Raw genomic sequence first — 16,220 nt, 5'->3', positions numbered from 1 at the left:
ATAATATTTTTAATTTCTATAATTATTTTCCCAAGTTAATTAACCAAAATATGCTTCATTATCACTATAAATTTGTTATCTATTGATTTCAAAATACTTTAGCCAATTGTCAGAACATCTTTTAATGGAGAACAACTCAAATCCATTCAAAATAAGCATATATTTCACCAGACAATATCTTTCCTTTCACTTTTATGTGTAACACAGATCAGACATGTTCTTCAAAAATTTGTTTAAGTAATATAAGTTTCAGTAATCTAATTAAGTAATATAAAAGATAAACCCATAACATATTCTCCCCCTTGATGATACATTACCTGTTAATGTATCACAATTCCTACTACTTTAAATAAAGATGTTGATGAAACAGGTTTATTATTTTACCTGAGAAATTCTACCCATATTCAATGCTGCTCTTTTTCCTAAAAGGTAAACTTTCAAAACAAACAGAACAATTTATTTCAGCATGATTTAAACCTTCAAGATGACTCTATTTTCCCAAAAACACTTCACATTACAGTTTTAAAGCTCATTATTTCATTTTACTCTCATGATTTTCAAATAATTCATTGTAGAAACTTCTCAAAAATTCTCAGCAGTGTTTGACAAAACGTGTTTACCAATTAAGACTATGTGAAAGTTATGCATAAACCAGCCAGAGAGACGTTGAAGAAAATTCAAAATATAGTCTTAATTAAGAAAATCCAAAAATGATACATTTTGACAAATACTGGTCAGAATATTACCAAATCAACAAATGAAAGAAATTAAACTAAAGACCAAAGTTCCCTGTCCCCTGGTGAACGGGTCCAGAGGAAACTGGTAACTCCAAAGAAAGAAATTAATTTGTTATACTTAACAAAACAGACAGAGAACTGACTCAAATAGCTAAATAAAAAGTCAGACTAATGAAAACAAATTTAAAGACAAAAATCTAAACCACTCACTACTCAATATATAAAGTAATATGAAAGGAAAACAGAAAATCATTACCAAGAGTATCTGTGTGTGACAGACTCAGTGTTTTGATGCTAAAAACTTATATTTAACATTTTCCACATTATTTAATTGCTCACTATGTATTTGCTTGTTTAAACTATCTACTTTAAAGAGAAAATGTTTCACTAAAACTAGGAAACCAAACTGCATCAAAATCCTGCCTTATGTGATGATAATCACTCTCTACAACTTCCTATAATCTACAATGCCAAACAAAACCCCAAGATTTAAACAGCCAATCTCTATGTTCCTTAGGAAAAAAGTTTAATTGAAACCTTTGTATTTTTTTTAGATGTCACAATTTATGTTTTACAGTCACTACACTAGTCTGAGCAATCTCTATTGTCAGATCACAAAACAAATCTTTAACCCCACCATAAAAACCTTCCTTCACCTCTTGGAGGGACTGATTTTATGGCAGGAAAGAGAGCCGATAAGGATTTCAGGAGGAACTCCTAATTCTTACTGCTTTATTAGGCTTTGGCACTTGAATCATCAGATATGTTTTAGTTTCTTCTAATTTTAAAATTTGAACTTAAAAACCTTTTGTCGTTCCACTACTAAAATTGTAACTTATATTCTGATATTTTGTCAGGAGGTACTTTAAATGATGGGAGAGAAAATGATTTGCATTACAGCTTCCTGTTTTGTTCTATTTATTTATTTTTCTTTATTTTCTTGCAGCCCTCTCTTCTTTCTGTAGGCACTGTTTAATCATCTCTTATTACAGTTTAATATTGATTCTCTACAATAGTTCCATATGATTTTTTTTCATTAACCAATAAGTTATTTCAAACTTAATGTTATCCTTCAACAACAAATCTTGTCAATTTTAGCAAACTTTTCTATATTTAATCAATTTCTATTTAACAAGAGAGTTACTTCTAATTTATTCTGTCTTAATTATCAATAAGTCCTGTAGATTTAATGATATTTATCTATCTTAAAGTTTTGGTCAGTTTTAAAAGGACTGATTGTGAAAATACGTAGAATCAGCTGCATGCTGCAGTTTGTTGTTATCTGATCAATTCCTCTTACAGTTAGAGCCTGTTTCTCTAAAGATCTTTTCTGTTTTTTCTTTATCCTCAACTCATTAAAAAGGTCCTATTTTACTCATTGTATTTTATTCTATTTTTCTGCTACCTTCTCAGCCTAGAAGGAATAATTAACATTTTTATCTAATATTTTAGTTCTCAATTCTATATGCATTTTTTTTATTTATTTCTCTACCTAATCATTTATGTATTTATCTATTAATTTGCCAATACATCATTTCTACAATCCTCTGTGACCTAATTTTCTTGGCTTATTCTTTCTTTCTTTATTTATTTATTTAACCTTAGAACCCATAATTTATTTTCAATTTGTTCAGATGTTTTATTTTTATCAAGATTCTATCTTTCTATAACCTTCCAATCTTTACACTGCAGGTCACACTTACTGCTGTTATTGCCTAATTTTAATAATTTAGTCCAGTTTAACACATAGGGTGTTCTAAAAACTGGAAATTTTGCACCACGAATTAAACTAAAAAACTCTGTATTTATATGACATAAAATACCAAGTGGTATTTTATGTCCAATCACACACTTTCACACCAACATGAATTGCAACACAATACAAAACACAAAGCACATTACAAAAACACAAAACATCTGGCCAGGTTTGTAGTCAGTCAAAGTTTCAGTCACCAATTTTCAGTCTGTCCTCATTATTTTATCAAATTTTACTGAAGCTTCAGGAATTTTCCAATGTTTTATTAACATTTTTCATGTTTTAATTTAATTAATTTTAAACTCGTCTTCAGGAACCTGTTTTAAAAACCCGTGCACATTTAAAAAGAGACATCTCAAACTTATGTTAGAATCTAACAACAACCAATAACTTCCCGTTTTCTGGTACCAGTTTTTTACTTAACCCTTATTTTAAAACCAAAACACCACGTTTTTTCTTTACTTTCAACATGCCATCTGCACCGTACTTCTTTTTCCATTTAGTCAGGTACATTAAGTTTCCTGGCTCCATCTGACACATTAACTTCTCATCCCCTTTAAGACTTTTCTCCTTCCCGTGTGAAAAACCCATATTTTACAGTGTTTTCGTCCCGTTCTTTATGACACCTAGGGTGGACGCTATAGAACGGGGAATTGGGAAGTGGGGTGGTGGTTAAATTCTTGTCGTGGTAATCCTCACTTCAACTCAACTCAATAAATGATTTGAGTGGAGAATTCTTGCTACTCATCCCCAACAAGTCCACCACTTGCTTTCCCACTGTTATTTTAAGGTATCACATTTATTGCCTTTCCCTACGTGTGTTTTTTATACTTTCCCTTTTTTTTTTTTTTTTTTTTTCACTTGACGTCAAACGGGGGACTTGAAAACCGCCCGTACAATCCCATTTACTTACTTGGTTGAATCCTGCTCTGTCTCGGTTTTGAGTCCCGTCAATCCACCGTTGGCAGAAGGAGGTTGACCTAAAACACTGGCCCAGCGAGGAAATTGCCCCCCGGGATTTCAGGTTAAAGAACCTGACTGCCGGCAGTTTTCAGCGCGTCTTACTCCTTCCGTCAGCGGCGGGTATATCGGGAATCCCGGACGAGCCCCCAAATGATAGGTTTATTTAATTCCTATCTAGCAAGGATTCAGACCAGTCGTGATTGTCTTTTCTGCAGAATAGGAGGGAAGATCCGAGACGCGACGAATCGCTGTAAAACACTGTCTGGGATCAACTCTGCCAGTTCTTTCTCTGCATTTGGCTTTATTAGAAAATACAAGGAAGGAGGTTGGGCCTTCTCACATAGTCACACAAAGAATTTGACCAATGACCTTTTTCTACAGGGTGTCCTAGAACCTTCTGTGGGCATGCCCTTAAAAGGGCATGGCTGACCACAACTAATCAGTTACAGATGGAAGCTGATACCACAGGAATGTGCAAAGTCTCTAGCCTTCAGGCAAACATCCTACAAATGGTTAATAGTATTTCATAGAAGAAAAGAAGTCAAGTAACATCAAATAATAATATGAAAACATAACCTTTCAAATAAACTCACAAGTAAATGAACTTAGATAATTATTCTAACATTCATACTTTAGGTGTTGAAAGGAGGTCCCTCTGATTCTCAAACATCACATTCTAGAGCAGTGTTTTTGCCTGCTTTTGCTAAGTAATCAAAGTTGGGTTAGACTAGATGGACTGTGTATGTCAACATCAATTTTCTCAAGACTTGTCAGAGATTTTCATGTGGAAACAGGTCACTGCTGTCTTTTTGTCACTTTTTGCTTAAGGCAAGATTTATGTAGTCCAAAACTAATGGCCCTTTTCCCCTAGCATCTAATCAATGCAGATTGACCACTCAGTTTCCACTATGTTTATATGGTGCCAACCCCTTTCTTCAGTACCTACATGGGATTCCTGACTGGAAACACATCAGGAGACTGTCAGTCACTGACTGGATAGAGGTGGAGTTGGTTGTGTCACAAGGATCAGTTCTAACATTTGTAAAAACTTGCAATACTGAGTGTGCTAAAGAAAATAGCAACACTGCAAATAGGTTTTGTTTGTGGGGTAATGACAAGATGCAAGATAAACGCAACACAAGTTTTTGTACTTGTGTTGCGTTTATGTCGAATATTAATGCCACATTGCTTTTCACATCGTGGGACCACTCTGCTAGGATGACCCCACTCACACAGAGCCTCTTATTCAAGTGTAAGTGAAAATGACCTTAACCATGTAGACATGAACTTCACTGAGTAGGTTCTGGTGGAAAAGGATAGAAAGAACTGTCTTTTTGTCTTATTCTCCATCTTGAGCTGTGAGTCTCTTCCACAGTTATCTCAGGATTCTTCCATGATTCTCTAAACAATGTTCTCTTGTCTGTTTTGGTGAAAGGCATGCTCTAGTAGGTTTGCAGTTTCTCAACCTAATCCTACATTTACCCTATCTGCTGTGTTCCTTGATTTGTTCACTAATGCTGTCCAATAAACCGCTGAAACCTTCACAGCTGTATTTAGGTGGAGAGAAGCATACACACGAGGACTCTATTTACTGGCTATGAACTATGAAGGCAGGATTGCACAGGAATTTGTTTCAGTATATCAGATTAGACAAGCAGGAATGTGAATTTAGGGTCTAATTTCTTGTAAAAAAAAATGCTGAAAGCCATGTTTCATTGTTTTTAAGTTTGACAAATGGCTAATATAAGTTGATATAGCAAAAACCATTCTACAGTACCACTGTGTTGTGTGAAACATTACACAGTCTGTCAGTTTGTTGCAATTGCAACATTTGCTTCAGAGTGTAAGAAGAACATATTTTCATTTAATCATTCCAGGAAAAATAAACAGTTTTGTTTTTATTTATAAAAGCTGTTGTCAGTTAGCTCACATGTAGTGTTGACAGTACTGCAGTGTTTTAACAGTGACTGTTTCTGTTGGCTGTGTTTGTGTCTGCAGGTGGTTGGAGTGTGTGGGGCCACTGGGAGCAGTGCAGCAGTGAATGTGGCGGAGGAATCCAAATCCGTGCTCGGACCTGCCAGTCGCCGCCAGAAGAGTCTTTCCTGTGTGAGGGCATAGTGGAGGAAGGTCGGCCCTGCAACTCCCAGTCATGCACAGGTTAGCTCTTCCCACTGGCTTTGGTTCTGTCCACCAATGAAACTTTGTCTTCGTTGGACATTTTAAAGATATTCTACACTTACCCTTCCTTTCCAACTAACTTATTCTTCTGTTGTGTATCTTATGCGTGTGATTCAGTATTTTGAGTTAAGGAGTGCATGTTGGAAAGGGGACTTTGATCGATGAAAATAAGAAAACCTGCATGGTCAACTGGTTTTTGGTCAATAATGCAAAGACCTGATTATTTCAAAATCCTAAAATCCTCAAGTGGCTAAAGTGACTCAGGCAGTGAGCATCTGAGTGCTTTATTTATTAGAGACAATTTACCAAGAAGTATTAGTGCTTTTCTTGAAATGTTTGACAGCTTAAAGCTTCTTTTCATCTGGGCAGAACGATTGATGCATTTCTCTGTCTCACAGCAATAAGTCATGGCTGCAGCTGAGATGGGTTTAAGTGTATTTTTGTACTTAGTCATTCCAGCAGAGGCACTTCAAGACTCTGAACAGCATTATACAACAACTGAAAGAAATCGTCAGTACACAGGAACAGCACATAAACACCAACAGCACAACACAAGTCCCAAGTTTGGCTGATGCTGTTCTGGGTGACCAATCACGTCACGGTTGTGCCCCAAATATAAGCCATTAATGAAGGAGCTCTGGTTGCTAACCCCGCCCCTCCTCCCCTTCCTGGCCTTGCCTCATCCTCCTTTAGGCAAAGGTCGCCATCTCTCTCGCAGCCAGTCTCTCCGCTCGGTGGACAACCCCAAGCGTGATGACACAGACAAGCCCCCCCGCAGCGGACAGCAGAGTCCTCAGGAAGGTAAGACAACGGGACGCAGAGGGATCCCATGCATCAGTCACTGTGGCAGCTTGGGTGACCAGTTTACTTTTACAACATACAGCTGTGACACATTTCAAACATACACATCTATCAAAATCTCCCACAGCAGTGCCTTGTCCACAGTGGACTACTTCCAACATGGACCCTGACTGAACATAGCGAAACTGAATGAAACAGAACACTGTGTACTCTCTGAAAAATATGAAATCAAACAGAGTTGCTGCTCTCTGATAAAGTGATGATGCACCAAAGTCAAAAAATGTACATAAAGGAATAGTTCAACAAATTGGACTGGTCTTTTTTTAGCTTCAGTCTATGATTGAAACAGAAGATATTATTGCCATATCGGTGATACATGTAAATACAAGGAAAGAATAGTTACTTTACTGTGCATTCAATTTACAAAACATAGAAATTCTGTAAATTATAAAGTGTACAAAACATCCATGTACATATCCTCCACCTTATGCACATACTGTACTGTACATCCACACACAGATACACTCAAATATAAAAAAGCATTTTGAAAATAAACTACAACACTGTTCATGTTGAAAAAGAAACCAAAGTTGCAGGCCTCAATGTAAAGACCCTTTGCAGAGATATTTTCTGGCAATAGAGATTTAAACCAAAAATAGCTATTATATAAATATAAATAGCCAGTAGCTTATTTTTATGTTTACTGACCTAACTCACATCACATTAGTGTGTGCAATCACACTTCTAACTAATAACTTACTTTGACCTTTTCATTTCAGACCTAAATATCGCAGCTTAGAAAGTCTCAGAAATAAAGTGATTATATACTATAAAGTGACTCAAAGTTCAAAAGTTCTAACTGTCATGATTTTGGTGGGGGTTTTTTATCATGGGGTTTTGTGTTCCATAGGGGTGTTATTCATAGTCTTTGGTTATTTATCTGTGAGTTTATTTCCAACATGGACCCTGACTGAACATAGTGAGACTGAATGAAACAGAACACTGTTTCATAGTTTTCTTGGTGTCATGTTTTGTTTCTCTTGGTTGTTTTGCATTTTGTTTTATTTAAGTTAAATTTTTGTTTCAGTTTTCTTATCTAGTTCTCATCCCTGGAGCATCTCTTCATTGTTATCATATTCTGTTGAGTTTTGGTGAACACTCTGGACCATGTACTGAGTTTAAATAAATCTTCATCATGTCATGTTGCTGTTCACATTTTGACTCTGCCTTATCTCCACCTTCACCAATCATGACACTAACCTTAGCTAAGGAAAGATGGTGACTAGTTCACATTCATCCTTAAGGTATAGAATTTTAGCGCAAGGTTACAGAACCAACAAAAAACTTTGTCATTCACCCATTCACACAGCAAAGGGTCTGGTTTTCGTTACTTCTCGCCTCTCTTTATTTAGTAAAAACATTTGCAATAAAAGCAGCAACAGCATTTCAAGTAACTTTTTAAAATTGTCAAATCAAGCAGTCAACACATTTATGTATGCTTACACAGCTAACAGGTTGTAGTGTCGACATAGCAGAGTGACCATTTATTGTATCTCTGCATTACATTCAACAGCAGTTATTACCGTCTGGAAAATAACAATGTTCATGACTGATATGAAATTTAACATCATTTACCAGAGATCATGTTCTGAGCAATCATTACTTCAGTACCCTATCTGAAGTAAGATAGGGTTCCAAATATGACCATATTACCACTCAAATGCAAAATCTGAACAGAACTGTAGTAAGTAAATATCCTATCTGCATCATTTAGCTGCACAGTTGGAGTTATTTTTGAGTACATTTCTATAAGCTTTATGGGCCTTAATTGATTATGTTGTAGTTATAGATTAATAAATGTTTATACATTTAGCCAAATAGGAGGCTTGACAGTTGTTCTAATATGGAGAGTACACCAGCCTCATGCTGTTTAGAGTTATTAATGGTAGTAACTGCTTCTAATTTCTCTTTTACATAGAACTTAACATATGTCCGGAATTGCTGAACTATTCCTTGTTGCTGGTTACTGTGAATAGTTTTGGGATAATGTTTTGAAACAAACTGATGGCTGTACTTCATTTCGATTCAGTGTATTTATCTAGGCAAATACACTGCATTTGCCTAGAAAGGTTGTTCAGTTCTAATTTAAATACAAATTTCAATCCAAGATGGCAAAGTGCAAACCTGCAGCTACCTGTCAGTTATGGAGGTTGAACAATATTCCAGAGATTTTTGACTTTGAGTGAGGCATCACTTTAATGTGCTTAGCTTCCCACTTCCTGTTAGCTTTTCTTTTCTCCCAGCCCGCCTTTACCTACTCAGGCTTCTTTAATTGGTTCAGTGACCCATCTACTTGGCAGTCTCTGAATGTAACAGTATGAATGACATATCCTAAGGCGATGGCATTCACTTTTACATAGAGTCAATGCATAGGATATGAAATCTGAGCCTGACATATAATAAAGAACAAGCAGATCGAATGCTGGGCTCCATTTCAGGGCTCGCTTGTTTGAGGGGAGCAATGTATGAATGTGGACAAAGAAGGTTAGCCTTTACCTGTTACCACAAGACAGGACGGTATTTACAGAATGACTTGTAGGCTCCTAAACAATTTTTTATCTTGTCCTTTAGAATGATCAGCTGTGCTGTTTAGAAGACCGATCATCTTAAAAGACAGCAAGTTCAAGCTACCATGAGAAAACCCATCTGTCAACCACATTTGTCTTTGAGGAAGAAAACTTTATTCAATATTTATGAAATCCTAGGTGTTCAATAAAAGGCGGCCCCTTGAAATGTGGCACGGACATACTTTACCTTTTAATACCACAGCACCTCTTTTTTTTGGCCCCGGAGGCTGCATCCTGCATGTTAAACAGTTATGGACCTTTCCTTTTCTTCCTTTTCCTCCCAATCCTTCCATTCTTTACCTATTCCATCTTGCTCAGTAGAATCAACTTCAGGTGAGGAGTGGTCATCCTGGAGTGTGTGTTCTGCCACCTGCGGGGAAGGCTGGCAGAGTCGCACTCGTTTCTGTGTGTCCTCCTCCTACAGCACACATTGTAGCGGGCCACTGCGAGAGCAGAGACCTTGCAACACCTCAGCAATTTGTCCAGGTAAGCCTCGCCCTTACCCCCACCAGATCCCTCTGACCCCCCACAGTCACCTGCACCCGTCTCCTCCCAGCGCTCATTCCTTTCCCTGACCATGTATTACCCGTAGAAGACCCTCTAGATCCTATTAGCCACTCTATCAGCAGATCAGGTTTCAAAGTGTTGTCAGGCTCTCATGGAAACAGACAGCAGTGGGAGGTCCTAGAAACAATAGCCTGGATGTTCTCCATAAAACCAAACCCACAGTGGAGTAAAAGATGGGTCACCTGTCACTGTGATGTTTCTTAGTTTCAATTTGTAAAATGGATGGTCTGTACATCTGTCTTCTAAGTCACATGATAGCTGCTCTGATTGCAGTTCACGGCACATGGGATGAGTGGTCACCGTGGAGTTTGTGTTCATCCACCTGTGGCCGAGGTTACAGGGCCCGAACACGAACTTGTTCCCCGCCGCAGTTTGAGGGAAAACCCTGTGACGGACCAGGGAAACAGACCAAATTCTGCAACATAGCCGTCTGTCCAGGTAAGCATGACCCATCAACCAATGAGCCAATAATGTAATGTAGACATTCTCATAGATCACAGTTAAGCAAACCCTCCCAGTTTGCTTAGCTGTGAATAATGTCCCAGCTTATAAACATCGTGGTTGGTCACACTCTGTCCTCGCTGTTGCTGTGGCCCTGCCGGCTCCCAGTGGATGGGGTCTGGAATGAGTGGTCCAGCTGGAGCTCCTGCTCTGCTACATGTTCCAATGGGACGATGCAGAGAACCAGGGAATGCAATGGCCCCTCTTATGGAGGCTCGGAGTGCAGGGGAGAGTGGCTGGAGACGGTTGACTGTTTCCTACGGGATTGTCCAGGTATGATCAATTATTGCAGAATGTGTCTTTCACTCTGCAATTAACATACAGACTTCCTATTAAAAATAAGCTTTAGCCTTCTGATGGTTTGTATTTTGTTTTTAAACTCAGTCTATGAAAGAAGCAGCGTTATGTAAAATCAACTTTTTTGAGCTCTACATTTGCTAGAATGTTATTCTCTCATCAGAAATATACCTGGAGTTTTGTCTTGATTCTTTTATGAATATTTGAGAAATCTTTAATTTCCCATGGCAACTGTTCTGCTATGCAAAACGGCTGTGTGGAACTAGCACCTCCTTTGAGATACAGCTCCTCCTTGGAGCTGTTTTTCCAAGCTTCTGCCTCACAGTGCATGCCTCCCTATGACCCCCCGGCCCCCACTCAGCTCTTTAGAATAGTCGGCAGCAATTAGCAAACACTTTGTGGAACTGCAGATCTGCTGAGCTCAATATACACTCTGAGCAGTGGCAACGCAGGAGAGAAGTTTTGCTGACTTGCTGGAGGTGGAGTTTCAGCAAAGAGCAGGCATTTTTAAAGAGGCAGAGGCTTAATTTCAAGGCATTAAATTACAAAGCCAAATTTTCTTTGTCATATTTATATATAGTTGGATAGTTATGTGATTGTGTTGCAAAATTCCATTATTTGTCTGGAAAATACATAATTCTGCCCCTTTAAGTTAATTTAATTGAATTGTTACTCTGGAATTTTCTGTAGTAAACAACATTTCATGTTGTGTTGATTGTTAGTGGATGGGAAGTGGCAGCCTTGGTCCTTGTGGTCAGGCTGCTCTAAAACCTGTGGAGGGGGGACGCAGCAGAGGAACAGGGTTTGTTATGGGCCCTTTTTCGAAGGACAGGATTGTCCTGGAGAGAGACAACAAATCCGTCACTGCAATGAAAAGAGATGCCCAGGTGACTGAATAGAAACATTTCTATCTGAAATGTGCATGTACGTTTTCTCACATTAGTGTGACTGACACAGTTTATTTATCTTTCTGTTGCAAACAGCACCTCATGAGATATGTGATGAGGACAATTTCTCTAAGGTTGTGTGGAAGATGACTCCTGCCGGGGATACAGCAGCAGTACAATGTGATTCCAATGCCGTAGGTGAGCTTCCATCTTCCATGCATTCACACAAGGTTCTATTTACAGAAACTGCATGACAGAATCCTCAGTGCTCAGCTGAACTTATGTGTCTCCTCCACACAGGAGTTATCCTGCGTCGCTGCTCTTTGGATGAGGAGGGCATTGCCTACTGGGAAAATCCCACCTATATGAAATGCATTTCCAATGACTATCGCAATATACAAACCTTAGTAAGCAGTAAATCTGTTTTCATTTGACTTGTTTGAAAAAAAAATAAACCTTTCACAGATCACAAACTGCTTTAAACAACACATTGAAATGGTCCCTTTGTTTCTTTTCCACAAATGTGCATACATTTTAAATTGTTAAGAAATATCTGGTTTATGTAGCATTATCCAGTTCTGATTTAGTGTTTTAATTCTTGATCTGCAGGAGAGTGAGGGCAGTGCAGCCATGATAAAAACCTGTGAAATAGGCCTTGGGTTTAAAAGGTTCCCCAGAAGCAGATGTTAGCTTTGTTGCCATTAGCATCAAATGATTAGACAGTTCCCACACGCTGATGGTGCTCACAAATTATTTGAAAGGTTTTTCTCAGAGATATATTTTTCTACCTAGCACCGAAAACTTTCTCTTTATTATACTATGTACTTATCAGACTAACATGGCAACTCCAGAACTACTTCCTTTTTTAATTCAAAATAAGAGTTTCAAACACAGATACAACAGGATGGTAACTTAAAGCACACGTTTATATCTGGGCTTCATCTTACTAGCTTACACTTACTTCACTAGATGAAGTCACATTCTGACAGATGTCACTGACAATATTGTAACATTTTAGACAAGATTTTGTTGGACAATATTTCATTACTTGAGAAAGGGTAGGTTTTAAAAAGGTTGTACTTCTACCCACCCCTTTGAACGTTCATTGTTTATGGCATTGCTGTAATTTTTTTGTAACTTGACACTTTCAATAAACTTCAAAAATAGAAAAAAATCCATGTTTTACAACTCACTAATTATAGAGATGATATGAGATGCCCCTGAAAGAAATAACAGATAAACTAACAGAAACTTTCTCCAACAGACTCGGGAACACTTGTCCAAAGCACAGCGTGGCCTTGTGGGAGATGGAGTTTCAGAAGTGATGAACAAGCTGAGGATGACATCTGATGATGGAACAAGCTACAGTGGTGATCTGTTGGCTATCCTGGACGTACTGAAGAACATGACAGAGATCTTCAGGAGGGCATACTATAGTCCCACCAGTGCAGACATGAGGGTAATTTCGAGGTCTTTTCACATTTCACTTCTGGATGTAGAAATGCTTAGAGTTAGAATTAAATTAGAAACATATTTAGTTATTTGGGGTTCTTCTATCTTGTTTTTTAGTTCAGTTTCAGAACATACATCTTATGTATTCAGGGAGTTAGTCCCAGAGCTGATAGAAATATTGTGGAAATTGAATGTTTTTGTTTGAATTCTGTAAGATGTTAGAGATAAGGGCCATTTACTGCCTGAGGTTTCCAATCTTAGGCAGTGGAGGATACATGGGATTTTGACTATTAATTGAGAATGTAACCATTTCTATTATGCCAATTAAACATTCACACAATGGCAAATCTAAAAGCACCAATAGTCAATATTTTGCTTTTCTGTACTTTATAATTCAATTCAGTTAATAAAACTATTAAATGTTCCTGTAACTCATATCCACCAAGTATTCATCCATGACTATCTTGGAACAACTCAGTAGACTCAGTTTGAAGACACTTTTGCTGTATGTCAGTCTCATGCCTGCTATGATATGCTAACAGCTCGTTATCCAGGCAGCAGAGATGATAATCCATACTAACTTGTTCTGACACCATCAGTTGTTGGCGAGCTCTGCTAATCCACCTCATTTGCTTTTTCTGATCTTTTTTAAATTTCTGTCTGGTTTCAGTTTATTTTGTTTCAGTCTGCCAAGCAAGGTATGATTCAGTATAGCACGATGATAAAAAAAAAAAAAAATCCTGTCTTTCAGTATGCTATAATCACCAAAGTAGCCTACAACAAAATCTGGTAGGATTTGATGCATGTTGTAATGTACGAAAAGAAAATACAAACGCATTTCTCAAGGGGACAAAGTGGCTAAAGAATTATATGTTTTGACCAGTTTAAGGTTGGTTCACATTCATTAGTATGTTTTTTGTTTCAGGATTGTGTACTGTAGGAATATAATTGGACATTGTTGAAGGTAGTGTTATTATCTTTTGGAGTGCCAAGTAGAACCAGATAGTGGGGCATAAACCTTAGAAAAAATACAAAAATACAACCATATGAACCTGAGTGAAAAAAATGTCATTTTTGTTTCGTAGAACTTTGTGCAGACTGTGAGCAATCTGCTGATGGAAGAGAACCGGGACAGATGGGAAGAAGCACAACTGGTGAGAACCACCCTCTCTCAGACAGTTCTGCTTTGCTTGTAATTTCCTCCCCTGTTGAACTCTGTGTTCAGTAATGATAACCCTGAAGCTGATGAGTGAAACAATGTCAGAACAGCCCACCTGTGTCTTTTCAGACAGACAGTGGTGAGGAGAAAGGACAGACAAGAAGATAGAAATAGCTTTAGCTAATGAGGAACTGAGTCAAGGCAAACGCCCACTCTTCCATCTGCTGCATCCATCAGTATACAGGTGGCTCTGCCAGGACTGTCACCACGCAGGTATAGGAGAAGCACTTAATAAACCAGCTAGGCTTCTTAAACCATTTCATAAGCCAGTTTTTATTTTTCTAAAGCAGAAGTCGACCAAAGAATTCAGCATAAACCATCATTTGTTTAAGCCATTTTACAACATTCGTATAAATTTTATTTTGTTTGTTTTTAAGTACATGTATCTATACAGTCTCTATCTAAACAACATGTATCCGTGACTCTTAAATCTGGGGGAAAATAAATCTCATTGCAGACCGAGACAAATGTTAAATAAAACACCTCTATTGTCAGCAGCAAAAACTGCTGTATTAACTCCCTACTTAATGCACATCAGCAGATGTAGTAGAACATGCAACCAACTGATTTTTTAAATGGTACTGACAAATCTTCCAGTCATGGGAGATTATTCCTCTCTTTCTAATGCTGCTCTGGGTAACTGCCTTTATGGCCAATGTCAGCACAGGTGAGGTTTTGAAAAAGCCCTGCTGAAATAAATGACAGTCAAATCAATCAAACTTTTTCCTTTAAAATGAATGGAAGTACTTGAAATTATTTCTTTCTTGTTTAAGCAACTGGTACCTCCAAAGAAAGCCATGCAGCTATCATCCATTAGCCTCAAAACTCACTTGATTATCATGTGGAACAAGAGGTTCAGTTGCACTGAAGGAGGCATTCAGACATCCTGAAGGGTCCAACAAGTGCAACCATTACCTTTAACTGAAAAGTGTGTTAGACTTTCAGACAAATGCTTTGTAAAAAAGAAGGAAGAACATCAAAGTCACTTCTATCCAAAGAGGAGACAATTATGCAGGAAGTCCAGGGATGGAGAGGAGAAGGCTGTGCAGTCATCTGCGAGGAATAATTTTTCTGATAGCTTGTGACATAAAAAAAATCATTTATGAAAATAGTAAATAATCTTGATGGATTCCATTTATGGGGTTGCTACTTATCGATGAAGAGGGGCTCTTTACAAATGTGTCCAAATGTGTCCTGAAAACAAGACTGTGCATGTCAAAGTTAAATGACGAAGACTCGGTCAGTCAGCAGATATTTACACTACACATGAAGTTATGCAAACTAGAATGTGCAAAATTATATTTGTGTAAATGGAAACTATTTCAGCTGTGAGGCGTCAGAGACATTGACTGAAAACAAAAACCACTGGTAGGATCAAAATGGTTGCTGCAAAAAATTGTTGGTGAATTTGATGTTTTTTCTCTTGAACAGTGTTTCTAACTTAACATTGGAAGCGTACAGCTACTAACGCAAAGAATTGTACGAAGTGAAGGTAAAGCTGGTTGCAGTCTGGTGTGAGAAGCAGCATGGTTCTGAATCAACAAGCAACAGTGGGACGTTGTGTGTAAAGAAAAAGTATTTTGTGTGTTTTACACTTAAGCAGCAGCTCAGAATATTCATCTCATATTCCTAATCTTTTCCTTCTTTCCAACTCTCATGTGTCTGTTTTCTCAGCTGGGCTCCAACATCAAGGAGCTGTTCCGTCTCATGGAGGACTTTGTGGACGTCATTGGCTTAAGGATGAAAGAGTTCCGTGACATGTATGAAGTCACCGATAACCTGGGTTAGCGTCATCTTCACGCCTTATATCTGTATATCAAAAGCATCTTCGTTTTGCTGCTTTTCTTCTCTAAAACCAGACGTCTGTTTGGAAAATATCACCTGACTTAAAACAAAATTCCTGAAACAGTGTTATGCAGTTAAGAACTCATTCACTGTTACAGCTAACAGCAGCGGCTTTAATGAAAATAAATACATTTATTTTCACTAAAATAAGTTGTATTTTTATGAAAATAAATTTGTTTATTTTAATCAATTGAAATATTTATATTTAATTTGTTTCACAATCTATTAAATGTGTAACACATTTATTATAAAAAATATTTTTAGTCTCAAGACAAAGTGAACCTGAGCCTGAGTTTCAATTTTAGAGTTTTAATATATAAAAACATCATAAAATGTTTACTCAGTTGTTTTCTTTAAGTGGATCACTGGCTGACTGTGAGTGCTGCTTTT

At 37.6% G+C, this 16,220-nt stretch overlaps 1 protein-coding gene across 7 annotated transcripts in view; it reads left to right on the top strand.

The window, feature by feature from the left end:
* adgrb1a (adhesion G protein-coupled receptor B1a) overlaps positions 1-16,220 on the top strand; it is a 176,973-nt gene that overhangs the window by 86,534 nt on the left and 74,219 nt on the right. For 6 of the 7 annotated variants that reach the window (XM_028016656.1, XM_028016654.1, XM_028016653.1 and 3 more), the window contains exons 3-13: positions 5,455-5,613; positions 6,328-6,435; positions 9,381-9,548; positions 9,903-10,067; positions 10,239-10,403; positions 11,150-11,314; positions 11,411-11,512; positions 11,615-11,721; positions 12,579-12,773; positions 13,852-13,920; positions 15,660-15,768. In XM_028016656.1, coding sequence (XP_027872457.1) covers positions 5,455-5,613; positions 6,328-6,435; positions 9,381-9,548; positions 9,903-10,067; positions 10,239-10,403; positions 11,150-11,314; positions 11,411-11,512; positions 11,615-11,721; positions 12,579-12,773; positions 13,852-13,920; positions 15,660-15,768 — 1,512 coding nt within the window. The remainder of the gene's footprint in view (positions 1-5,454; positions 5,614-6,327; positions 6,436-9,380; positions 9,549-9,902; positions 10,068-10,238; positions 10,404-11,149; positions 11,315-11,410; positions 11,513-11,614; positions 11,722-12,578; positions 12,774-13,851; positions 13,921-15,659; positions 15,769-16,220) is intronic. The other variant, XM_028016652.1, reaches the window with a different exon arrangement.

This window comes from Xiphophorus couchianus, chromosome 5, assembly GCF_001444195.1.
Source record: "Xiphophorus couchianus chromosome 5, X_couchianus-1.0, whole genome shotgun sequence".
Taxonomy (NCBI): domain Eukaryota; kingdom Metazoa; phylum Chordata; class Actinopteri; order Cyprinodontiformes; family Poeciliidae; genus Xiphophorus; species Xiphophorus couchianus.
Note: the sequence above shows the minus strand (reverse complement) of the source record. Positions and strands in the feature narration are given on the sequence as shown.